Source organism: Halichoerus grypus, chromosome 8 (genome assembly GCF_964656455.1).
Source record: "Halichoerus grypus chromosome 8, mHalGry1.hap1.1, whole genome shotgun sequence".
Classification (NCBI taxonomy): domain Eukaryota; kingdom Metazoa; phylum Chordata; class Mammalia; order Carnivora; family Phocidae; genus Halichoerus; species Halichoerus grypus.
Window position 1 is genome coordinate 20,608,793 of NC_135719.1, and position 26,091 is coordinate 20,634,883.

Consider the following 26,091-nt stretch of genomic DNA (forward strand, 5'->3'; position numbering starts at 1 on the left):
GTGGGGGGGGGTGCCTGCGCATGCGTATGTGAAAGCGCATGCGCACATGAAAGCGCATGCGCACATCCCCCCAACTCTCATGGGAAGAAGTTGCCAGTGCAGTAAGCCAAGCTTCCCAAGGAATAGTTCTTTATCTCATCTATCAGAAATATTGCTTATTATTTGTTATGACAGATACTGAGATTTCGGGGTTTTTTTTTGTTGTTGTTGTGTGTTTTCCATGCTAAATCCCGCTCACTCTATTTCTGGCATTTATAATTCTTCAAGTTTTCTGGCATTTATAATTCTTCAATTCTTCAAGTGTTCATAGGCTTTTAATATTCCGTAGGATAAAACAGACCAAACATACTCCCATCGAAAGTCCAAGTTATATTTTTGTGCCTTTGCTCTAGAGGGCTGGAATTATTGGAAAGATCTTGAGACAGAATTTTGCATTGATCCCTTTTGGGAATGCTTCCCATCCTGTGACAAATACTACTCCATTTTTAAACATGTCGAAAAGGATTTTTTCTGACATGGTCCATTTTCAGGGCTGTCTCCTCGGTTTTGCTTAGGTAATTAATTGAGAAATGAAGATTTTTTTCCTAAATCAGAACATGTGGGAAATATTTAAAGTAACATACTGATTATATAATTAATTCTGAGTTGTAAATTCATTTTGATGGTGTGAATTCTCTCCCAGAGGCTCCAAGCTGGTTTATTACACCTACAGTGCTGTAGTCATTGGAGCCGTGGGGGTGGCAACAAGGCCTGAAGAAGGATGAATTTGCCTCCTGATTTATTTTTGGTTTTATTTATAAAGCAAGCACATGATTTGTTCTTAATTTGGCTGCTTTACAAACTTAGCCAAAAGACTCAGCTTTATTTTTCTCATATTTTATAAACAAATGGACAATGAAGAAAGTGGTGATCTTACATATATTTGTGTGTGTGTGTGTGTGTGTGTAGAATAATATACATTTTTAGATTATCGAGATGGAGTTTGTCATCATTTTTCTTACAGTGAGGACCAGTCTTTCTTTATGGTATACCAAAACAAAGGAACCTTATGAAATTGGAATTCTGTATCTGAAAAGTTCCATGCTCTCATCTCTTCCATTATATTGTGATGCAAGCTTTATCACGAAGTAGACCCTAAATCATGTGAATTGACTTCCACCTCACTGGTTTTTCAAGTTTGTAGTAAGAAGTAAAATCCATTCTTTCTCAAATGTAGGGCTCTGAGAGTGCGGTGCGTGGTTGGTCACAATTTTTTTGTGCATTTGTTTAATCACACCAGTGGCCACCACTCTTCCACTCTTTTTATTACACATTTCCCTCTATAAATCAGAAGCCTCCTATGTTAAGGAAACACACAAGCACATGTGATAACAGTTCTGTCTTTCTGAATGGATCTCTGTTACTCTTCCCAGGCAATTTGGTAGCAGCCGCAGATGTAATGTTGTGTTTGCTAAACTGTTATCACCACATTCCGTAGTTCAATCTGAGACGTGTAAATAAAGCCAGCATGATGCAGATAAAACTGCCAGATGATCTTTCCGTACAACGCAGGGCAACATGAGTAGACTTGTCTTGGAAGATCATTGCTTTTGAAACTTAAATTAACCCCAGTATTCTTTCAACTAGATCGAAGGTTATTCATTCTTTTATCTCTTTGCATTCTCAAAAGGAAGGGACGTATGTTTATGAAGTGTCTGGAGTGTACCAAGTGCTTTACATATCTTATGTTACAAATGATATTTAATTCTTCAAACACTCAGTCGGGAAATGATTAGGCCCTCCCTTTTCCCAGATAGCAAAATCGGGATTCAGAATGGGTAAGGAATTTGCCATGATCACAAAAACTGATAGATGAAAAGACAGAGTTGAACCCAGTTCCTTCTGACCCCTAGCCTGGTATTTACAAAATGTGTACGCCTGGGTAGAGTTGGTAAGTCTCATGGTTGGTTGGTTGGTTTATTTTTGTTAACTTTTCACCTCTTGGTGCAAGCAATCCTTGGTTACCCCAGCTCTTAAATATAAGAATGGAAAGTAATGTTTCTGAAATATTTTCAAAAGGCATCATTTAACATACACTCTCATGAGTATTGGGCAAAATAATGCTGGAATGAAAGAGTAGGTGGCAATATGTAACTGAATGAGGAATCTCAAAATTATATATTTGATGGTACAGAAAGAGACAGAACAGAAACCCATAGACATCAAAGAAGCAAATGCCAAAAAGAACAAGTGTGAGCTGAATACCTACCTTGTGAAATGTCCACTAGACAGTTAAGGGGCTTTTTTTTTAAGGGGCTTCTTGTGATGGAGATACACTTGCTCTGGAGTTCTGGACTGGAATCCTATGCCACATGTCCCTATTTGCCCAGAAAATTTCCATTTGCTGTCTCCCCCCCCCCATTTTGTTTAAATACTAAGTATTGTAATAATATTTCCGTTCAAATACACTGGGATAAATTGCTTAGGCTTGTCGTTTGTGCATTCTGCTTCTGCTGTGGTTTTTCCTAGTAGCCCTGGGGTTGCACGTGCAGTGACCAGAGATCTCACACACACCCGGTTAAATCCAACCAGGGATAACAAGTAGGGATAACCCACCTATTTTCCTGACCCTTTTCAGGGGCTAAGCCACTAAAACCTAGCTTTAAAGGAAAGCTTTTGGATGGTCACTGACAAAACAAAGTGCTTTCAGATGAGTTCACCCCTTCTTGTCTCAAGTGGTGGTAGAGAAGCCTCTGATGCTCCCCAGTCCCCCCAGTCAGTCACGTGGCATACTAGCCTGTTGGGGCATGGCTATTGCCAAATTTATACGATGCATAAAGCCTCCAAACTGCCAATTCTAGTAGGGTTAGTGGGAAGATGAAAAATGATAGGGTGAGTGTATGTTAAGTATATGCAGAATTTAAACAGCCCTGTGGATAAAAGAATAAAAAGTAGTCTCAACACTTTATGTTTTGTTTCACTCATTCCAATGAGTAAATCTGCACTTTTTTTTTTACTGTTTGATAAAGCTTTTTCAGTGAGTAAATAGTAAAGTCAGACTTCATGTTTAAGAAATAATCAAGTAATGATATTCTATTTGTCAAGATAATTACTGATGAGCTAACTGATAGATGTGTGTTTACATTTCTTGTCTGTCCGCTGGGGCCATGGTCATATCATCTGTACATGTAAACTTAAGTTACAAATCTGCTAAAGAGCCTTCAACAGCTAGTAGTTACATTAAGAAGACCATTTCTGGAAACATGCTTTTATTTATGAAGCCGAAAAGTTGTGTTTACATATCTCTCTGTGGAGTATGACTTTTCTTTTAGATCAAATGACTCTTCTACATTTATCTGATTTTTCCATTCCAAGGTTTCATTGTACATGTATGAAAAATGGCAAGGTAGCTGTTAATGTGTTGACTCCAATAGAACTAACGTCTGAAAAATCTTGGGCAGAGTCAAACCGATTGAAACAGAATATCAAATAAGTTAATTCTAAAATTATTTTGATTTTTTTCAACCAATATATGGAACCAAAATAAAGCTTTTGCTAGTTTTACAAATGATAAAATCTCTGACATCAGGAATGCCAACATAAATTTAGCTGAAACATTTAGCATTGGGGATTATTTAATTTTGTAGGGATAGTATAAATGCAAACTTTGATGGAGGACAGCATCATGGCTAATAAGATATTCTTACAAAATGAAGGCATTTATGAGGCAGAAATGTACTTGGGATTGGCCACAGTGCCCTGATTATCCATGATTGTGTACAGACAAATGGTAATGCTCCATTGATTGAATTAGAAGCTGTCGTGTCCACACATAATTATAAATATTTTATATATACAGTGTTGGGTAGAAACAACAAAGTTTTTTGACAAAGATATTTCAAATATAAAAATACACTTCAGTGTGGCAATGTGTACTCTGTTTTTTTGCTGCTGGTCATCAATTTGATTTTAGGAATGTTTGAACCTTTGAAGAGCTCTTAGTCAACTTAAACATTTTCCAGAGCTATTGAACTCTTGTGAAAAAAGAAATCTCTTTTTGTTGTATTTGGGTCATAATAAGTTGGAAATTTTTAATCAAAATCTTTGATGACTGAAATGCTAAGTAACTTCATCTTTGAAAGCTTTTAAAAGGTGAGTGCAAGTGAATTTTAAAAGAACTGGAAAAAAAGACACTGATTTTTTTTTTTTTTTTTTTTTTTTTTTTTTTACAAAAACAAGGAATATTCAGCACAAAGTAAACTATGAGATCAAATGTTGTGCATGGTTCAATATTTAATTCTGAAGTTACCCTTTGGGATACCTCAATTTGTGGAAAAAATCTTTTGATTTTTAATAGAATAAATATCTATTTGACCCAAGAATGGAAGGAAATTGAGAAGCCATTTATTTAGCAGCATAGATTTTGTGAAACATTCAAAGGAATTACGGATACAACTTACTTGAAGTTTTGTCTTGAAAAAATGTTCGACAGAGAAAATTCATATGCAGATACAAAAAGGCAGTGCCTTTGAAAATATTTCGGTTAAAATATATATGGATCTCAACATTTAAAAATTAAAATTGATAACGATTTTCTCCATGTAACACATTTTTTGGTGGTGAGATTTCAAGGTACCTCAGTGCCTGTAGAGAGAGTATTTTCATAATTAAAATTATGATCCACAGAGTCAATTAAAGGTGTCAATTTAATGACTATTAAGTGCAGCTCTGAAGATGATTAAGAACAATTTTCTGAAATACATAAAAAGATGGTATTAAAAAGTACATTCTTTTGAAAAATACCCTGACCTGGGATTATAAACATCTATAACTAGGAAACCAGTTAAATATGTGAATCTGTAGCACAAACAATCATTCTTTATGTATCACTTAAAAATGTCCAGATAACATAAATAAGTTTCATTTTAATATACGTAAAATATGTTTTTAAAAAATTTTTTAAGTAATGTATTTATAAAAATAAAATGAAATAATCATGTGGATTCACCGATATGATAAAATCAAGTTGATAGTTGATAAATATTTCAAAAATTATGGAATTCTGATTACTTTTACTCTTCAAAATGTAAAGATTTGGTTGATAAATTACTATCCTGCTAGCCTAGATATGGTGGGACTCTTAGCCTTGTCTTTGAATATTAAATATGCAAACTAAAACATCAAATTCATTAAAAAGGAAAAGGACATTGAGACAATCATTTATTATTTTGGTATACTAACTTATACTTCCTTCACAACCAGAACCTTGGCATTTGGGTGTTTCATTGGGGTGGGGGGGAACACACACACAGACACACACACACAGAGTCAATGGAACTAGGACTTTTTATGAATTTGAGCCACATGGAAATTTGAGTCATTTTCCAAGAAATTGTTTTGACCTAAAGTCTATGCTGCTGAAAAGAGGAAGCTACTTTTGCCCTTTGGGTCAAATTCCCTGGTGCTTTCAAATCCTCCTTTATAAACATGAATACTTATGTAGCAGACAGAGATGGGTTTTCACCATTGTGCCCATTAATAGATGTTGCTGAGCATGAATTAGGTTGCTCTGGCAGCATATCTAATTTTTAATGCAAGCTGCTTAAAGAATTAGAGGGTAAGGGAAATAAGGAATTTTACATTGGAGTGAAAAACTACAAATGTTTTGCTAGTTTGATGTAGCAAGAGGACACAATGAGCCTGCCTTCTCCTTCTATACAGACTGCTTGGATTAAGGAGTTCAACCCAGATGGTAAGAGGTTCTTCAAACCATCCCAGCACCCTTTACTAAAGAGGGGCTGACAGTGGTGCATTCTAACCTCTGCCCTCTCCGTGGTCTGTTTCTGCCAAGTAGCTTCGTAATCAAGGACAGGTGGGAGAAGGGACATAATTTGAAGCACATAATTTGTGCTTTTGTGACATTTCTGCCATCCTGGTGCTTTTACCCACAATTGCCGGGTGGTGGATTCCCCTTCCCACCCAACTTGTGTCCAGTTTGATGGAACAGAGAATGCAAGAGGAGAGTGAAATATTTTCCTTTGCTGCACAGAAGGTTATTCTTAAAATGCTCTCATAAATTTAGAAGGTTTTGCTCCATAATTTAGTACAATTCTAACTCAAGTAAAATTCTAGATAAAGAAAAATTTGAGGTTTTTGATTTGGTTTTTGGTTAGATGTAGTGTCTACAATGACCCAGATAGGCAAGAGCTGAGAGGATACTAGCTAAATCCCAGTTCCAGTAGAGTTCCCAGGGAGCTAGATTATGGTATCAGAATATAAGAAATTGTGTAAAAATACCACTCTTTAGGGAATCCTCTTTTCTCCAACATTTGAGTGATTTCTAAATTCTTTTTATAAGCATTAGCTGCCTAACATGGTAAAACACACTTGAGATTTTCTATAAGTAAAGTAAGGACAATGTTCTTAGGAGGCTGAATTCTGTTTCACATGAAGAATTGGAGACTGAGGAAGATGAACTTGTATTTGCTTCTACTTCTATGAAGAAAAAGCCAGTCAATCACTGAGCATCCTCCAAGGGAGTAACCTGTGTAGGATGCAATCTCCAGCAGTGACTTTGTAGTCTGCCTCCAGGTGCCTACTCTGTTTCTGAGGTGGTTGCCAAAGGATAACTGAAATGTTTGTCAGACTTGCAGTGGGTTTAAAACATGACTAAAAATGCAGCAGAGTTTGACAAAGAAGCCACAGTACTAGGAAACCTATCATCTGGATTTCACATGCTGGAAACATACCTGAAGGACTGTGAGGGGATAGGGGTAAGGTGAGCTGGCAGATAACCTTGTGAAGCCAAACAGGAAATCAGGGTCAGCCAAATGGAAGGGGCTGCCGAGTTCTCTGTCAGAAGCAGTAGCTTCCACAGAGAAATGAAACTCTTGGTTCTGTGGGGCTTCCACACATCACTTCCTCACACTGAGGTAGTGACTGAGACACAATGTGAATGGTTGCATCTGAATGAGTGGGCAACAGTTCTTTGGAGTCAATAAATACTTTAAGTTGTGAAAAATGTGATTCATCTCTTGAGTCACTCTGTTGATCCTAACCATGTTATTTTAACACGGTAAAGTAATTTCTATAGCGGGACAATAAAAATGAAGTGACTGAGCTAAATCTTGCTTTTATGTTTCCTAGGAATCTGAGAAAAAGGGGTTAATTGAGAGAATCTATATGGTACAGGATATTGTTTCAACTGTTCAAAACATCTTGGAGGAAATAGCTTCTTTTGGAGAAAGAATTAAAAAGTAAGTTTTACATTTGTGTTGTGTTTGAAGTAGAGCTGCCATACATTAGGGCAGTGGGGGTAAGAGGGTGGGGACAGCAGGGATCAGTAAATGCAAAAACAAAAGAAACAAAAGCTACCGTGTTGGAGCAACCCTATTTATATTTGTTGGTTTGTTCTTTGGGCTTGTCAGCTTCACAGTTGGGTAGTGCCTTGGAACCAGGGCGACCATATGGCCAATTCACACCAATTGCCCCAGCATAATTAGTTCACTCTCAAAAGTATCCTCATTTGGGTGATAAATTATAGATTAAAAAAATAGAGTATCCTATTCAGAAATAAAAAGGGAAGCAAATATGCTCTAAAATTGCCTTTTTCAACTGAAACATGGAACACAGTAAATGCTTTTTTTCTCAACTTACCAAAGAGCCGTACATAGCTAGTAGCATCATGGATACAAAGATGAGAAGTTAATTCATCACATTCATGGGTACCTTTGACATGGGTCAACAAACTTTCTTTATGAGAGGCAGTGAGTAAATATTTTCATCTTTGTGGACCACAAGTACTCAACTCTGTTAAGTATAAAAGGCATCATTGATACCTAAACGAATGGCTGTGATATGTGTTCTAACAAAACTTTATCTACAAAAACAGGTGGCAGGCTAGAGTTGACTTAAATCCAACCCATAGCTTGCCACTTCCTACCTTAGGTCACAACGATTAAATCTATAATGGAGTCTCAGTTGAGAAAGACTGTTTCTGTGATTCATGTTTGTTTTGTTTCAGACATCATGAACTCTGTTTAACTTGGTCTTCATTTGGTACCAATGAACAGAGCAATTAAAAATTTTTTTTCTTTTAATTTTAAACTTATTTCCTCCTTCAAATCCAGAATTATATCAACTATGTTGTTCTTTCTAAAGATTCATGGATACCTTTTTTCTTATTTTACTGTCCATTATAGTTTTTTAAGTAAAGAAGATAAGATTTAGAAATTGCATGGGTAGGGGTGCCTAGGTGCACAGTTGGTTAAGCGTCTGACTCTTGGTTTTGGCTCAGGTCATGATCTCAGGGTCATGAGATCGAGCCCCGAGTCGGGCTCCACGCTCAGTGCAGAGTCTGCTTGAGATTGTCTCTCCCTCTCGCTCTCCCTCTGCCCCTCCCACTCATGCTCTCTCTCTCTCTCAAATAAATAAATCTTAAAAAAAAAAAAAAAAAGAAATTGCATGGGCAAAGAAGAGATTAATATTAGTGCTAAAAGCCAAGGGAAAGTTTTATATATCAAGATGCAGGGGAATCAGTTTATAATGAACATTAAGAAATATAAATAGCTCATATGGGACTTTTTATGGATACTGATCTTTCTCAATTCCTTATCAAATCCGGTTGCTCTTGAGTGGCCATTTATTGTTGGCATAGTAAACGTGTTCTTTTTGTTTATAAAATAAGTTATAAATCATCTTTAAACAAATTTGGTAAGTTTTACTGAATTTACATGTTGCTATTCCCATTATCAATGTCTTAGAAGAAAAATTAAAGAACAGGAGGATTTTTGCTTACATATATTGATGCCTACCTAGATTTCATATAAATTGACAAATGATTTCTGAAGTTACCCTCAAAATTGTTTAACAAAAACATAAGTGACGATAGGAAATAGTCAAGTGATGAGGAGGGCGTTATACTTCTTCCTTCATTCACTCATTAACTCTCAGTTCTGAGTGTTAGGCACTGACCTGGTCTAAGAATGAGAAATATTCCATAAAACCATGATAATAGCAACATCAGCTCATGTCATGTGCCAGACGGACGCTATTGTAAACCCTTCACACATAGTAATTTCTTTAAGAAGTTGCTGATAGGAATCAGATTAAATGATTCCAACAAGCCTCTGGATTAAGGATTGTTAGTATACCCATTTTACAGATGAGAAAATGGAATCACAGAGTGATTAACTCTGTAACTGAAGGTCATAGAACTAGTAAGCAAAGAAGCTTAGATTTGAACCTGCCCTCACTACTACACTAGAATGCCATTTTCCTCTAGGGATCTATTTTCCAGTGAGGGAGAACAGTAATAATTAGAATTCAGTTGCATTGATGCGAGGTAGAGGTAAGACAGGGTGGCAGGAGAGGTCTGACCAGCCCAGAAAGGGATGTAGGGGAGAGAAAGACAGATAGGGGGCACTTCTGAAGAAGAGACATCTTATCAGCATGTCATAACAGGAAGAGATAGTTGAGCAAAGAGTTAATGAATGGGGACTTCAGTAGGTGGGAGACTGCAAAGGTTCAAAGCTCAAGACTGTGCTAGATCCAGGGAGATGTTTGGGGTTTAGTATATCTGTGTGACAGCAGATGGTGGTGCTAGCGCTTGAAGGTGAGGCAGATCATATAGAACCTTGAGTGGGTAGAAAAAGTCCATGAGAAAAAACTGGATGAGGGACATTCTGGCAGCAAGAAGGATAAGAGGATGTGGAGTGGGGGGCAAGACTGAGGAAGGAAGGCCGTGGCGTTTGGTAAAACCGTCTCCATGCTTGAAGGTCTCTAATAGACAAATGTGGCTGTTGTGCGATTGATAATGGTCAAAGAAATGTGTCTGACGAGGGAAGAAGGCAGGGTGATTTAAACAGGCCCCCATCTCTGAAGTGCCCAGAACAGCTGTGGTGGCCATGTCTGAGACGTATTTTCAGCCATGAACAGAGTACTGTTCTGCCCAGCTGCTGCACAGGAAGGAAGGCGCATAAGGCTCCACTCCTATTAATTCTTTGGCCATTCATTACCACAGTGACCTTAAAGTTCCTGCTGGGCATTCAAGTGGGATGGCATGTGTAACTCCATTGGAATTCCATTGTAATTCAGTGTTGAAGGACCAGGAAAACTTTTACCCAACTTCTGGCAACTAGTAAATAAGCTTGCATAAAACTCTCAGAGCAAGGCTTTCCAGTTACTGACCCGGAAGACCCCAATCATATTACATTTACACGGAACAAGCTATATTTTCTTTCTCTACTCTTCTCTACTTTCTCTAATTACCTTCTCTAATATTACACAAATTTCAAATGTAAGTCTATAACAGGCTAAAATATTTACTGAACATGGTGCATCTATATTATCTCAGACAGCAGGCTGGATGCGTCAGAAGAGGGCTATATTTTATATGTCTTCTCATTATGGAGTGTTGCCTTCAACAGTTGTATCTTTGAGTGGTTAAGGAGGGAAATCTCCACAGAGGAGACAATGAGAAACCTAGAACAGGGAAGTCGTCCCTGCAAATGCTCCAGAGTCAGGTTTGGAAGCCACATTCATCGGAAGGAGAGCTTCTCTAGATGGGAAGTGATGTTGAGAAATACTAGGCACTAAATATGAGGAAGAAGGTTAAGTGCAGCTTGAATCATGGTGAAGACAAGGGGAGTGATAGACTGATTCACCTTCTGTTCACTCAGAGAGTGGTATGTCAAAAGGAACATAGAATGAAGGCAGAAAGACAAAAGAGAGGGCCAGACACAAGGTCTAAGGAGAAGGTTCACAAGCTAGAGTAAAAACCATGCCTCTTGAACGAAAGTATCACGTGGGGTCCATTACAAAAGAATAATCTCTATAGGATTATATGATCAGTCATTTCTGTTTCCATGGGCAGAAGAGTCAGAAGACCTCATTTGTCCTAGCCTGGGAAGTGAGGAAATTCAAGATTCCATGGGCATAAAGGTCAACTAGTGGAACACCCAGTTGGGGGAGGAAATACAGGATGGAGCTGTTACCCCCTTTACCAGATATGGTCACAATGATTTTTGTTTAGTGCTTTGGAACTTTGAAAATGATATTCTTAGGACATGTTACTAAGCCTGAATGGTTGAATGAAGGAAGGGGATTCATTGAATTTTTTTTCACTAATTGAAAGGTTTGGCTCATTTGTCTCATTACTGTCCCAAGTCAGGGATTCCTTTTTTAGGAATTTAGGGAGCTCTCAAGTTAGGAAAACTAGGAAAGTCTGTGAAAATGTTCAACGAAGTGTTTGATTTTGAGATTGAAAGGTTTTTTTTTAACCTTGGGTGTTCTGTGGAAACCAGCACAAGCTACTCCATGTTAATGGAGAGAAGGTCTAGTAAGTTCTTGAGTGTTAGAGGAATTACAGTGTAATGTCTTTGAACTAAGTCCTCAGTATAAACAGGAGTATTAAATTAAATGAGCAAAATGTACCTTTTTACATTTTCTAAAGTGCCTACTGTAGAGGCAGTGAGTGTGGGCTCTTGAGCCGACTTTCTGAATTCAGACCCTAATTCTGTCACTTGTACTGAGAGTAAGTGATTTGGTGCCAGTCATTTAACTTTTATGACTCAGAGTACTCATTTGTAGAATAGGAGTAATAATTATTCCTACTTCATAACATTTTTGGAAGAACTAAATGAATTAGTGCATATAAAGAGCTCAGACTAGTGGATGGCATGTATTACTTAAGAATATTGACTATTATGAATATTATTTTTGGCAAAATGTCTTGACTTTCTGTGTCTTAAAAAAAAAAATTAAAAGTGAATGTCTCCCTTTTAAAAAAAAAAAAACTTTTAAACACTTTCCACTAAAATTGTGGGTGGCTGAGGGGAAAATGCAAGAGTTAACTGACTTGGCTGTTGGGAGAGCAAGTCTGACGGGGTGTCTGTGAGAGTGATATGCATCTTCATTAGAAATGAAGCATCCGACACTGATACACATGACATACCACACACTTGCACATGCAAACAACTATTGAGATCTTTATAAGGATTAATTGGAAAATAATGGACATCTTGATAAAATTTTAAGTTTTCTAATATAGTCTTCTATTTAGGTCATTTTGAATTTATTTCAATATTATTTTAGAGTTTTATGTATAGAAGTTTGACACATTTTTGTGAGATATATTCCCAAATACTTGATTTGTTCCATGATATTTTAAATGGTATCTTTTTTTTTCAGATTTCATTTTCTACTTGTTTGCTACTAAGACACAGAAGTGAAATTAGTTTTCCTACATCAACTTTGTATCTATAAATTTTGGTAAACTTAGTTATCTTAATTTTTATCTGAAGACTGTTATTCTAGATATTCTATTGCATAAACATATTATCTAGGAATAATTTTTCTTCCTTATTTTCCAATCCTTATACATTTTTCTATGTTTTCTTTATTGTACCAGTTACTAGCTCCAGTACCATGTTGAACAGAATTGGTCTTGGTGAACATTCTTTTCTCCTATATGATATCAGAGAAAAAACTTTCAACATTTTACTCTAAGAAAGATATTTGCTATAGGGATTTGTAAAGACGCTTTATCAGATTAAAGAAGTTCCCTTTTATTCTTAGTTTACTAAGAGTTTTTATGGTGAATGTGAGCTTTGTCAAACTTTTTTCCTACATTCATTGGGATGATAATTTTCTCTCCTTTATTTTTGCTAATGTGGTCTATTATTGGTTTTGATTTTTAAATATTAAGCCAATCTTCCACTTATGGAATAAATGCAACTTTGCCACGCTATACACTCTCTTCATATGTTGCTATATTTTTATTTACTATTACTTTGCTTAGGATTTTTGCAGCTATCATCATTAATGAGATTTGAGCTGTAATTTTCTGTTCTTAAATTCCTTATGGAGAGATTATTCTAGGCTCATACAACATGTGGGAGTGTTTTCTCTTTATCATTATCTGGAAGAGTTTACATAAGCCTGGTGTCATTATTTCCTTTAAGATTCAATAGAATTTGCTGGTGAAGCCTCTGGGCCTGGAGTTTTCTGTTAGGAAAGGTTTTAATTGAATATTCCATTTTTGTGAAATATATAGGTGTGTTCAGCCATTCTATTTCTTCTCACATCTGCTTCTGTAAGTTGTCCTTTTCTGGAGTTTGTTTGTTTCATTTAAATTCTCTACTTTTTGATACACGCTTGTTACTAAAATCCTTTTCTTTAATAAAATCCTTCCTTTAATGTCAGTAGGATCTGTAGCATTGTCCACTTTTTTATGCTTGATATTTTTTTTTATTTATTTTTTATTTTTATTTTTTTATTTTTTTAAAGATTTTATTTATTTATTTGAGAGAGAGAGAATGAGAGACAGAGAGCATGAGAGGGAGGAGGGTCAGAGGGAGAAGCAGACTCCCTGCCGAGCAGGGAGCCCGATGCGGGACTCGATCCCGGGACTCCAGGATCATGACCTGAGCCGAAGGCAGTCGCTTAACCAACTGAGCCACCCAGGCGCCCTTGATATTTTTTTTAAAGGGGGAGGTGGGCAGAGGGAGAGAGAGAAAGTCTTAAGCAGGCTCCATGCATAGCATGGAACCCGACGTGGGGCTCATTCTCACAACTCTGAGATCATGACCTGAGCCAAAATCAAGAGTTGGCTGCTTACCTTTAATCAGAAATAATAACACAATTATGAAATTTATAAAGTCATTTGGGATAACCACAAAAAACAATTATTCGTAACAAAGACTTTCTAGAAAAAAAAAAAAAAAAAAAGAGTCGGCTGCTTAACAGACTGAGCCACCCAGGCACCTCTATGCTTGATGTTAATTGTGTTTTCCCTTCTTTCTTGATGGGGATTTATTAATTATGTTAGTCTTTAGAAAGAACTGTCATTGACCTTTGTTAATCTTCCCTGCTACCTGTTTTCTTTTTCATTAATTACTAGTACTCTTATTTTTTTTTCCTTTCTTCCTTTTACTTTCCTTGGGATTAATTTAGTATTTTTTTTCTAACTCTTTAAGATAGATCACTGGATTACAATTATTCTGTTCTCCAAACATTTAAAGAACATTTAAAGCTCTACAACTGCCTGTAAGCATAACTTTAGCTCCAGGCCAGATATTTTGGTGTTGATATTTTCATTATCATTCAAGTTTAGTAAAAACTTTTTTTTTTATTTTCTATTTTTATTTCTTCCTTGGCAAAGAAATATATTGCTTAATTTCCAAGTATATGGAGATTTTCTGGTTATCTTTTTGTTCCCAATTTCTAACTTAATTGCTTTATGGTCAGAAAATATTGATCAAGAAAATGGCCTACTTCTGTAAACTCTCCATGTGAGCTTGGAAAGGTTATTGAGTGTATTGTGTGTGTGTGTGTATGTGTGTGTATATATGCATATATGTATGCATTGATTAATTTTGTTGATTGTGTTCAGTCTTTTGTATTTATACTGATTTTTATTTTTGGTGACTTCTTGTATCAGTTACTCAGAGATGTATATTAAAACTTTCCACTGTGGGGACACCTGGGTGGCTCAGTCGTTAAGCATCTGCTTTTGGCTCAGGTCATGATCCCAGGGTCCTGGGATCGAGCCCCACGTCCGGCTCCCTGCTCGGCAGGAAGCCTGCTTCTCTCTCTCCCACTCCCCCTGCTTGTGTTCCTGCTCTCTCTCTCTGTCGAATAAATAAATAAAATCTTAAAAAACAACAATAACAGCAAAACTTTCCACTGTGGATTTATCTATATCTCCTTGTAGCTTGGTCAGTTTTTGCTTTCTGTATTCCAAAGTTATGTTATTTGGGTTGTATCTTTTATTTTAAAGATTTTATTTATTTATTTAAGGAGAGTGAGTGAGCAGGGAGGAAGGGCAGAGAGAATCTCAAGCAGACTCCGCGCTGAGCACAGAGCCCAACATGGGACTCGATCTTACAACCCTGAGATTATGACCTGAGCCGAAATCAAGAGTCAGATGCTTACCCGACTGAGTCACCCAAGTGCCCCTGGGTTGTACATATTAAAATTGTTATACTTTCCAGGTGAATTGGATCATTAATAGGAGGTGACCTACTTATAGCTAAGCAATAAATGAAATTTTGCCTTAATATCTTAACTAGTAATAATACGGCTATACCAGGGCGCCTGGGTGGCTCAGTTGGTTAAGCGACTGCCTTCGGCTCAGGTCATGGTCCCGGAGTCCTGGGATCGAGTCCCACATCGGGCTCCCTGCTCAGCGGGAAGCCTGCTTCTCCCTCTGATCCTCTCCCCTGTCATACTGTTTCTCTCTCTCTCTCTCTCAAAAAAAAAAAAAAAAAAAAAAAAAAATACGGCTACACCATCTCCTGCTTGCTGGTTTCTTCATAGTATATACTTTCCTATTATTTTCTTTCAACCTGTCTGTTTATGTTTTAGATCTCTTTCTTGTTTCTGACAATCACTATCTTTTAATTATACCATGTAGTCCATTCAAATTTAATGTGGTTACTAATATATTTAGATTTAAATTTGTGGTTTTTATTGTTTTCTTTGTCCTTGTTCTGAGTGTTTTTTTTTTTTCTCATCTGTATTTTTTATCTATTTGCTCAGAATGTAAGGACTCTTTTGCTGTTCTTTTAGTTGTTACCCTAAAGTTTACAGCATGACTCACCACAGCCTAATATAAATTGTTAACTTCTATTGTGTTCCCAGTCAGGATCCTTCTTAATCTATGGTATCTATCCATTGATTTGTATCCAGAATCTGCTACTGTGTCTCTGCTTTCAAAAAACAAAACAAACAAAAAAATTAAGGCATAAAGCTTGATGTTTGTGTTTATTTATTTAATTGTAATTGATTCCATATCTTGTTTTTGTTTATTTTTATTATAAATATGGTACACACCCATTATAAAAGTAATCAAACAGAATTCCCCCTTTATTCTCTATACTTCCTTTTCTTCCCCTTCTTTCCATCATATTGAACTACCATTAACAACTTGTTGTATATCCATCAGAGGTTTTTTTCAGGATAAAAATCTATATATGTGATATTTGTGCATCTGTAAATTTATTAACATATGCATACATATGCATATGCATATATATATATATACAGTACCCACATTTATTTATGCAATTTAGTTTTTCACTGTATGTAGCTTTGAATCTCTGTGTTGGGGGCAGGGCTGTTTGTGTGGTTGTCCTTTTTATGATCTCATTGTTTTTTAAAGATAGATATAGCTGCAACTTTATGCTAAGAAAAAGAGATTAGAATAAAGGTTATCTAAGTCTGTGTACATAGTAGATGCTTAATAAATGCTGAATTGAACAAAACAAAAATCTGCATAATACTACAGAGTAGAAATCTATTTAGATTTTTCCCTTTATTTAGATATTGTGCTATTAATGATACTGAAGCTATTTCCTTTTTTAAGAACTAGCAACCATTACTGTGATATTCATGCACTGCCCCTGCATCCTTGTGCAAGGAGATCTGTAGGCTAAACTTCCTGCCATGGCATAATTTGAAGCATTAGGGAATCCATATAACATTTCTCCAAATGTGAAATCGCCCTCCAAAAAGTTCAACTAGAAGTTTTACTGTGGAAAAGAGTAGTCAGAAATGGACCAATGTATATGTCTAAATTTAGAATAGCATAGAAATAGGCATGAGGAAAGAGTGGGAAAAATATCAATTATTCAGTTTGTTGGTGTCAAGTTGCTGGACTGGGGGAAGTCTTTGTTACGTAAGTGCTACCAAATCTAGAAATTAACCACGAAAAAAAATTGATAAATTTGGTCATGTAAAATAAATAATTTTATATTTAAAAATATATAAACCAGACAAAAAAAGACAAGAAAGCAACACATTGCGAAAAGCACTGTAACAAATATGACCAAGGACTGATTTCTTTAGTATCCAAAGAGATATTTTAGGTCACTGAGGGAAAAGTCAAGCAAAAACAGCTCAAGGCACAATAGACAAATCATAACTGCTTTCCATTTTATGAGTTTTTACAATGTGCTAAAAACAGAAGGTGCTAGCTACCTTAAATGCAAGTTCTTATTTAATTCTGGCAGAACTCTGTGATAGAGGTACTATTATTATTCACATTTTGCAGAGCAGAAATGTTGGTGCAGAATGATTAAATCACTTTCCTGTAGCTTATTAGAGATGGAACCCAAACTCAATCCAATGTCAGTATGCTTAAAATTCCGTTTTCTTAAGCACTTTCCCAAATAGTGACACCTCACAAAGAAATAAACTAGAAATCACTTGAGAAACAAACTAAAATGATGAGCATGCATATTAAAAGGTGTTTACATTTGCTTATAATTTTAAAAAGAAATTAAAAACACACGTACCTCTCTATGGGCAAAGATTAAAAACATTGATTACAGTCTATTATAAGAGGGTGAGGTGACTGGGTTTTTCTTAGACTCTTCATGGAATTGTGGTTATTTACAAAATAAAACAAAAATCTCTCTCAGCCTCAATTTGCTCATGTGTAAAATGGGGATAATCTTTACTCGGAAGAATTATGGTGACCATCACAATAATGATATGAAAAATATTAGCACAATGGCATATGTTAAGTGCCTAGCAGCTGATATAGGTTAGTCCCCCCACATCCCCCACTATCTCCCTGCACACATATGCATTAAAAAAACACACACACACACACACACAAAAAAAAAACAAAGACTGAGAGACAAATCTTTTACCTCTTTGTGTTCCTAGCCACAAAGTCAAGGGTCAATAGACAACCAAGTAAATGAAGCTAAAGACTGGGAAGAAGAAGGACCCTAGGCTCTCATGGGTTCTCTGCAGGACATGGGATTTACAGATCATTTTCTAGGACCATGCAAAGATTTCCACTATTTGTTCAATTCTACATCCCATGTTCCAGATCTCCATTTGCACACAAGTCAAAGGAGGCAGTGGATATGCTGCAAGGAGCCAGGGGCCCCGTGAACATAACATGTGGTCACATAACCTGTGTTATCTATGGGTTGGTGGCCTAATGGTTTAGAGTCAAATGCCTCCAGCCCGTTTCGGGGCACTCAACCTTCTAGAGTCAATGAGTCCGAAAATTCTAAAAAGAAGTTATTCGAAAACACAGAAGTTGGGGTGCCTTGGTGGCTCAGTCAGTTAAGTGTTGGACTCTTGATTTTGGCTCAGGTCATGATCACAGGCTCCACTGAGCGTGGAGCCTGCTTGAGATTCTCTCTCTCCCTCTCCCTCTGCCCTTCCACCCTCCCCCCACCTTGTGCACTCTCTCTCTCTCAAAAAGAAAAAAAGAGAAAACAAAAAAAGCACCAGAGCACCTTAATAGTATACTCCCTTTTCTAAATATTTACTGGCAACCATGTCTTCATGGAGAGAATTGTTGACTTTGAAGTGACATCACTAACCTTTTGTTTTGAAGATCTCCATGCATGAAGCCATCCTGACCACACTGTGGTCTTTCATCGCTTATGGGAGCCAGAGTCTTCCCTTAAAGACTGTCGGTTCCAGGAAGGCAAAGTCACCAGGACTCTGACAAGCTGGCTGGCAGTTGGTCTTGGGACCTGCTCCTCAGGACCTCAGTGATGTTTGTGCCTTCCCCAGCTTGGCAGAACTTTCTCTCCAGGTTGTTAAAGGGACTTCTCCAGTAGACCTTTTTCATTTGTGTAACTAAGAAATAAACATGGCAAGATGAACTGGTAGGTGCTGTAGAGCGTCAGAGAGAATGATAGTGATGTGCTTTGTCTGCAGCACGTTTAACTGGACGGTCCCGTTCCTCTCGTTCCTGGCCTGTTTGATCCTGGCAGTGACCACCATCGTTTTGTATTTTATTCCACTCCGGTACATCATTTTAATCTGGGGTAAGTCTGGCATGGTCCTTCTGCGAGTGGTCAATTTTAGGTAAGAACCAATGACTCATTTGTCAAGTGCGACCATCAACTTTAAATGTGCTCTTGTTGGCAATTAAACATGAGATTAAGGAAGGTATTTTGGGAACAAAACTTGCAGGACCTCCCTGAAAAGGCCAGTTGCCTGAACGATCAGCATAGATATTTATAGGCCTCTTGCATAATTGCAATCAAATAAAAATGTGATTGTGCATGAGATTTCCCTTTGGGCTTTCGTAGCCATAAATACTCTTGGATAATATATTGCCGTGGCCCGGTAACTTTCAGGAAACACTGTTATTCAAACAGTGCGCAAACACCTGCATCTTGCCCTTTATATTATGTAAAAGTAGATCTGGCCCCTGCCACGGTGCTTCTGACACTTCATCTCTCCTGGAGGAAAAATAATCTAACCCCATACTTAAATCCAGAAGCGGTAGAGAGGAAGGGAGGTGGTTACTCCCTAACCAGTGCCTGAAAGAAGAGGAAGCTATAATTTAGCAGGGTAAATGGTGTGCCTATATAAAGTTTAGCTGCTTTAAAAAAAAGTAGAAACAAAAATCACAAACTCGAAATAAACTGCATGACTTGATTTACTACTCAAGCCAGCAGTTGGACAAAAGACAAGCAGCTTTGTGAATATTTGTGTCTGTTGCTGGGTGGGCTCTGGGTTGATAGAAGGAGCGTGCATTGCAGTAAATTAATTGCTGGAGAAGTAATCAACCCTTTTCCCTAAGAGTCTGCCAGTCATAGTTTTCCATTCCTTGGCTCCTATGAATACTGCTGAGTTCTCAACCATAGATACTCCCTTCTAGGGATCCTTGGATGTTAAGGTGTTCAGAGAAGTTACCACCTACAAGTGACTGCATTAAGATGCATTCATGTTTAAGCAAAAGCTGAGAGCTTGCAAATGTCAGCAGATACAAGCTACAACTTTTCTAAAACCATTAAATGTAGACCTTTTCAAAGAGAACCCACAGGAGTAGAATCCTGCTGACGAGGAAAGCCAAATGTTGACATTCTGAATTGGGAAAAGTCGTTGAAAAAAACAGAATAACTTATAAAACTTCAGAAGTGGAATGATTTTGAGAGAGCATAAGCCACTGGTTCTCTGTTTTGTCCAGAAAGTGAAAATCCCATATAAAGAAGTATCTCTCTCTTATAGCAAGCCTGAGAAAAGAAAAAAGATATTCTAATTTCCCTCTTTACAGGTCTGTTTTGAGCCTTGATGACCCTCACTCTTGGCGAAAGTCTTCTATCCATACTTAGTTTTTGATTGTTTCTCTATTTTGCAACAATGCTAGCACATTGGTCCACAGACCCTTAGAAAGAGATCAAGAAGCTCTTCAGGGTCGGTTGATCAAGAAGAAACATTTTTTAAAAGTATCTCCCTGGATACCTTAGGTACTAAATGTTATCTATATAGACTGAATAATCTCAGTCTTTCTTAATTGTTTTTCATTAAGAATTCATTTGCAAATCCATTTATTGATCACATTTAAAAAACAGATCTTAAAACTGTTGTCTGACCCTAATCAGAAAATGATTCATTTGTTTCAGAGGTACAGATCTGTGATTCAACAGTCTTGCACAATTCACAGTACTCACCATAGCACATACCCTCCCCAATGTCTGTCATCCAGCCACCCCATTCCTCCCACCCCACCACTCCAGCAACCCTCAGTTTGTTTCCTGAGATTAAGAATTCCTCATATCAGTGAAGTCATATGAATAATACAATATATGTTAAAAAAAAAAAAAAAAAAGGAAGAAGATAGCAGGAAGGGAAGAATGAAGGGGGGGAAATCGGAGGGGGAGACGAACCATGAGAGACAATGGACTCTGAAAAACAAACTGAGGGTTCCAGAGAGGAGGGGGTTGGGAGGATGGGTTAGCCTGGTGATGGGTATTAAAGAGGGCACGTTCTGCATGGAGCACTGGGTGTTATAAACAATGAATCATGGAACACTACATCAAAAACTAATGATGTAATGTATGGTGATTAACATGACAATAAAAAATTTTAAAAAAATGATTCAAAATTACTATAATCAGTTGGCCAATATTTTGTTCATTTTTAAGCTGGTGTAAGTTGAATGCATGGTCAGCTTGTCAAACACTGTTTCTCAGGATCTCATCATTTTGGTACATACTTGACTTTTCTGCATCTTTCCCTCGACAAAGAAGATTATACTATATTTCCTCCTTTGATCATCAGTTTTGGAAGTCCAATCCCTCTTTCTGTTTATCCCAAATTGCTTTGACTTTTGATCTTATCCTCCAAGATCTTGGCAGCTTTCAAACACCAACTTTTTGCATCTCATTAATGAGATATTGCTCTATTTATCGTTCAGCTTATGGATGAAATTATTAAATAGCATGGAGTTTATTATGTTCTCCTAAGCTGACAGTAACCCTTTGAGCTTTGTCTTCTGTGTCTGGTTCATTAGTTTTATGTTCTGGACAAGGGCTTATAGTTTATTGATGAGCTCACCATATATAATGTAGTCAAAAGCTTTGACAATCAACACATGATCTATTGCCTCATTGAGTAAAACCTGCCATGCCGTCCTGGAATATACTCAGCAATTTCTATTAGGACTTCTTTTCCAAGACAAATTAGTTATTAGTTTAAAGCTTCATGGACCCAGGACATTCCTTTGCACATCTCTTATATTGTATCCTTGTCAGAGACTTTCTCATGTAGAAGATGACTTCGTATGTCTTCCATTTCTAGTGTTCCTTTTAACTTTACTAAGGATCAGAAGATTGTTTCTTATTCTGAGTTACTCATTTTCATTGAGTCCTAAAAGTGGTGAGTTAAAATCCCTTTTTTTTGTCCACTCTTTTTAACCCTTTGGAACAAAATTACTTAACTGTATATTCTGTATTTCCATATTCTGTACACCCAAATAATATTTTTGTAGAAATACTTATTAAATACCAGGATTATTTAACATAAACCTCTGAAAAGCAGCCTAATTTCATAATGGCCATAAGGAATATTCCTTGACTCACCAACTTCATTGTCAGGTTTTGAAAGGTGATACATTTTTCTTTCTTTTTTAACCTATAACTTTAGAGAAGCTATATATAGGTAGTAGATCTTTAACAAGTACTTGACAAATATTTAATATGTCTGCAAATTTCATACCTGTGATCTACAGGGATGGCATTTCTTTTGAGCCCAACACCCACCTCTCTTGTGTGGGAGTGTAGATTTTGAAAATGATGTGAGAGGTGGCTTAAGAGGGATATTTGACATTTTCTGAAGGAAAACGTATCTACTGAATTTTGAGCACCTATTTGATGTATTTCTAGAAGGCAAGGCACTTCTTAGGATTAGATCCCATGTGGGTTTTCTGCCCCTTTTGAGAGGTTTCCCATATTCCTTTCATTCTGTTCTCCAGCATAGATGGTTCAGTTCTGATCTGGGATACTTCTGTTGTTCCAAAGTAGATAGAACTCACCAAGCTAGATTATGAACTTCTTGAAAAGAAGACCCATGACTTATTTAACTTTGTATCTCCATTTGATAGCACAGTGTCTTTTATGTGGCAAGCACTTAACTGTTTGATACATGAGCAAGCAAGGACCCTCTGCCCCATCTCAACACTCTCGTCAATGTACTGAGGTCAGGGCTACATGCTAGGCACTCATACAAGTATCTGAAAAATAGTGTTATAATTCTGTTTCAAGTGATTATTCACCTGTGGCCATATGTGCAAAGCAGTCATGCAGTTTTTCCAACTTTCTCCAAGAGATTTTTTTTTTTTTTTTTTTTAAACTGGATTGCTCATTCTATTCCACTGATCGGTTTAATCTGTGATCTGGGACCGTTAAATAACAGTGTCTTTGCCAAATGTTATCCCTTGGTATTTGGATCCCACTTCTTTGGGTGTGCTAAAAAATTAAAATTCAGAGCAGATAGACCCTCTGCCTATCTGCATTTAGGTTAAAAATATTGAAAGGCGTGTCTGTCACGCTGATAAAGGTACAACTTCCAAATTTGGGTGTGTACTCACATGCCTTATAGTATAGGGATTCTTCTCTCACCCCTTTGTTTTTTGGCTTATTGACATCTCGAGTAATGATGGTAGCCCTCCCTTATTGTTATGGAACTCCAAATTACAGAATCCTCATGCTTACATTGTCCATGTGATTCTCCCATCAACCTAGGACACTCTATAGCTCAGGTCTTTATTATTCGGATTTTAATGTAGGGAATATGAGGCACAGGAAGGTCCAGTGGTTTGCCTAAACCCACACAGCGGATGCCTGGTGATGCCAGAGCTGGTGCCCAGCTATTCCTGTTCCATAGCCCTTGTTCCTTGACCCATTGCCCCTTACTGAGGACCCAGGAGTACATGAGCCCCTGTGGACACTTGGTCTCACACAGTAGATAATATTGTAGAATTACTGACATTTGACAACATAAAAAAAAAGTAAGGTGTGCTTTTGAAGCATGCAATCGGAGTGCCTTATAATTTTGATTCTCACTAAGTTTTTCAAACAGACAATCTCAGTGCATTGTGGGCCACTTCTGCCCTTATTGGTGTATTTGAGCTACTGTGCAGGTTTATAATCTTCTCAGTGACTAAGAATGCAGTGTTTTGATCGGCTGTGAGATTATCCCTGCCTTGCTGTTCATTGTAAAGACTCCAGATGCGCACACTATATATAATTAACAATAGAAGATATATCTTTTCTCAATAAGTCTTTGTCTCCCTTCATCATTTTGCCTTGTCTGTTTTCTTTTGCCAAAAAGCCCATGCTACAATTAAATGTCTTTAGAATAACACAGTGAGAGTATTTTAGTTTAAAGGAACGCTGGGGGAAATTTTAGCTAGAAACATGAAGCTTGCTGTGGGGGGTAGAGAGAAGAAAGGCAGAGTGCAGCTTTGACTTGAGAGAAAAAGGATCATTTGTAAGGAGCCTTCCCCAGCCCAACCACCGGGCCACCATTTTACTCATGAACAATGGCCAGCTCCCATTTGCAAAGCAGATGTAAATCTGACCCTCTAAGGAAATGACTGGAGGTTGGCATGTGTCAGGTATAATGTCACTCAGAAAGTTCCACCCTTAGATGAAAGCAAAATAATAGTTAATGAAGAAAAACAGCAAAGCTTTTATGGGCTGGGGACCGTCAAACAGTTAACTGTTACCTTGACTTTGAGGGAAGAGTCAGTCAGGGTTCATCTAAGGTGAGAATTCATTCAGCATCACTGGGATCAGCCAGGGCTTCAGGTATGATCCTCGCTAAACAAGCACTCTGTGGCAGAACTTCAGAAGCCCACCACCTTACTCTTTCTGCTTGGAAAACTCAGCATGAGAAAGAGTTGACCTTTGGAGGAAAGACAACAGCTCCTGAGCTCTTAGCAGCAGCTGGGAGGAACAGAGGAGGAGACACAAAGGTGGCTGAGAGGTACATCTCTCTGGAGAGGAAACCACAGGTGGAGCTTGCCCGGGGCATGCCCGCACACCCAAAGTGCAGCCATCAAAGACACTTTAAGGGTTGAACCTCCTCTAATTACCACTGTCCCCATCCTAAATTAGCAGGGACTCCATTGACTAGACAAACCCACGCACCAGTGTCGCGGCCCATAAATTAAGTTAGCAGCCATAGTAAGATGATTTCCAATAATAACTTTTCACAGTTTCCTGCAGCATCAAAGTACAATCAACACGTCAAGTTCTGTTCTGCAGTGAGAGAAGAGAAACCTGTGAAAATGAGCTGGAGTAGGGGAGAGAGATTTCTGCAGTTTCTTTTTAACAACAAAAAAGCGACTCCCGCCCTCCACCTCCTACTGCTACATTTGGTCCAGAGCCCCCAAGCAGAGACTTGTTGGGGCTAATGAAGGCCTTTTCCCATCTGGGATGTTTGTTTTCCTAGCAGAGGAGGCTGTTAATCAGCGTAGTCCAAAAAAGCCAATGAGCTCCACAGTTTTAGTGTGTGTTTCTGCCGCCCTGCTGCTGGGATTGTAATGGGATTTTCACAGTTGAAGATGGCAGAACTCCTGTCCCACAGAATCACCCCCACCCCTCCTTCCTTCCAGAAAAGGCATTTGTGAGTGATTCCACATGACAGTGACGTGTGTGTGTGACTTGAGGTCTAGTAATTGTTTTACACTAATTTTTACTTGTGAATCTCCCCCTCCCCCAGTCAGGAGAGTTTTTAAAGATAGATAGATAGGCAGACAGATAGACAGACAAAGAGATCTCCCTGTGTTTCTATTTTTCAGGCATAAATAAATTTACGAAGAAGCTTCGAAATCCCTATGCCATCGACAATAATGAGCTGCTAGACTTCCTCTCCAGGGTACCATCTGATGTTCAAAAGGTACGTAATGAACAGTCACCACCAACGGGGACCCCAGCACTGAAGTCTGGCCATCCCCAGAGCCTGAAGAGCACAGGGCTGTTCTTGTGTAATTGAGATAATGCATCAGAAAATCCTTAAAGAGGCCTGGCTTGCAGGGAGGTGGCAGGAAAACCTTTGTCCAGAGCATGAGATGATTATGGAAAATTACCCCCAAAAAAGGGCTACTTAAGAAGGATCTGGAACTCACACTGTGTGGGTATGGTGTGATGGTGTTTGTCCATTTTTTGATCACTTGCCTCCCTGAGGAGGATAAGATGGGCTCAGTGAGTGGGAGAGTGGGAGATCCCAAGCTAGGGGAGGATTGCTTATTTTCCTCCTCTTCCAGACGGCAGGCATTTTAGGGGAAGTAGGGGACAAGAGGATTATTCTTTTTTATTATTGCTTGCCCCAATTACGTCCTAGGCTTCCCTTCTATACCTTCCCCTCTGAAGACTTTAGGGATGCCGAGGGGAAAGCTCCTACCCACTCTCATACACATAGAGGCAGAGACGGTGTGAAATAATTGGAGATCGATCAGAAGTATTATTCACAGGTAATGGTCACTTAGTCCAGTGGCATCTGGTCTCTGTGGATGCATAGAGATTAAACCAGGCAACAATAAATAAATAAACCAGGCAAAAAAGTCCTGTAGAGTAGCCCGAGCCAGGCCCCTGCAGATCAGGCGGCTATAAATCCAGAGGAAGGAGGGGAGGCCTTGATATCTCTCAAGGAGAATAGAGATCATAGAAGGAGTAGATGGGGAGACCATGGTGTAAATACCAACATGATGATCAAAGACACAACCCTTTATTATCTGAGAGAATCCAAATCAAGTATTGATTTTCATCCTTGGGCCGCTGTCACAGAAGCCGTTCATGGCGGCTCTTGGGCAATGGCAGTGACTCGGGCTGAAAAGACCTACAG

At 38.0% G+C, this 26,091-nt stretch overlaps 1 protein-coding gene across 4 annotated transcripts in view; it reads left to right on the top strand.

The window, feature by feature from the left end:
- The window catches only part of MCTP2 (multiple C2 and transmembrane domain containing 2), a 245,634-nt gene that overhangs the window by 216,889 nt on the left and 2,654 nt on the right, over positions 1–26,091 (top strand). For all 4 annotated transcript variants that reach the window (XM_036065570.2, XM_036065572.2, XM_078078936.1 and 1 more), the window contains 3 exons: positions 7,126–7,235; positions 18,670–18,779; positions 25,049–25,146. In XM_036065570.2, coding sequence (XP_035921463.1) covers positions 7,126–7,235; positions 18,670–18,779; positions 25,049–25,146 — 318 coding nt within the window. The remainder of the gene's footprint in view (positions 1–7,125; positions 7,236–18,669; positions 18,780–25,048; positions 25,147–26,091) is intronic.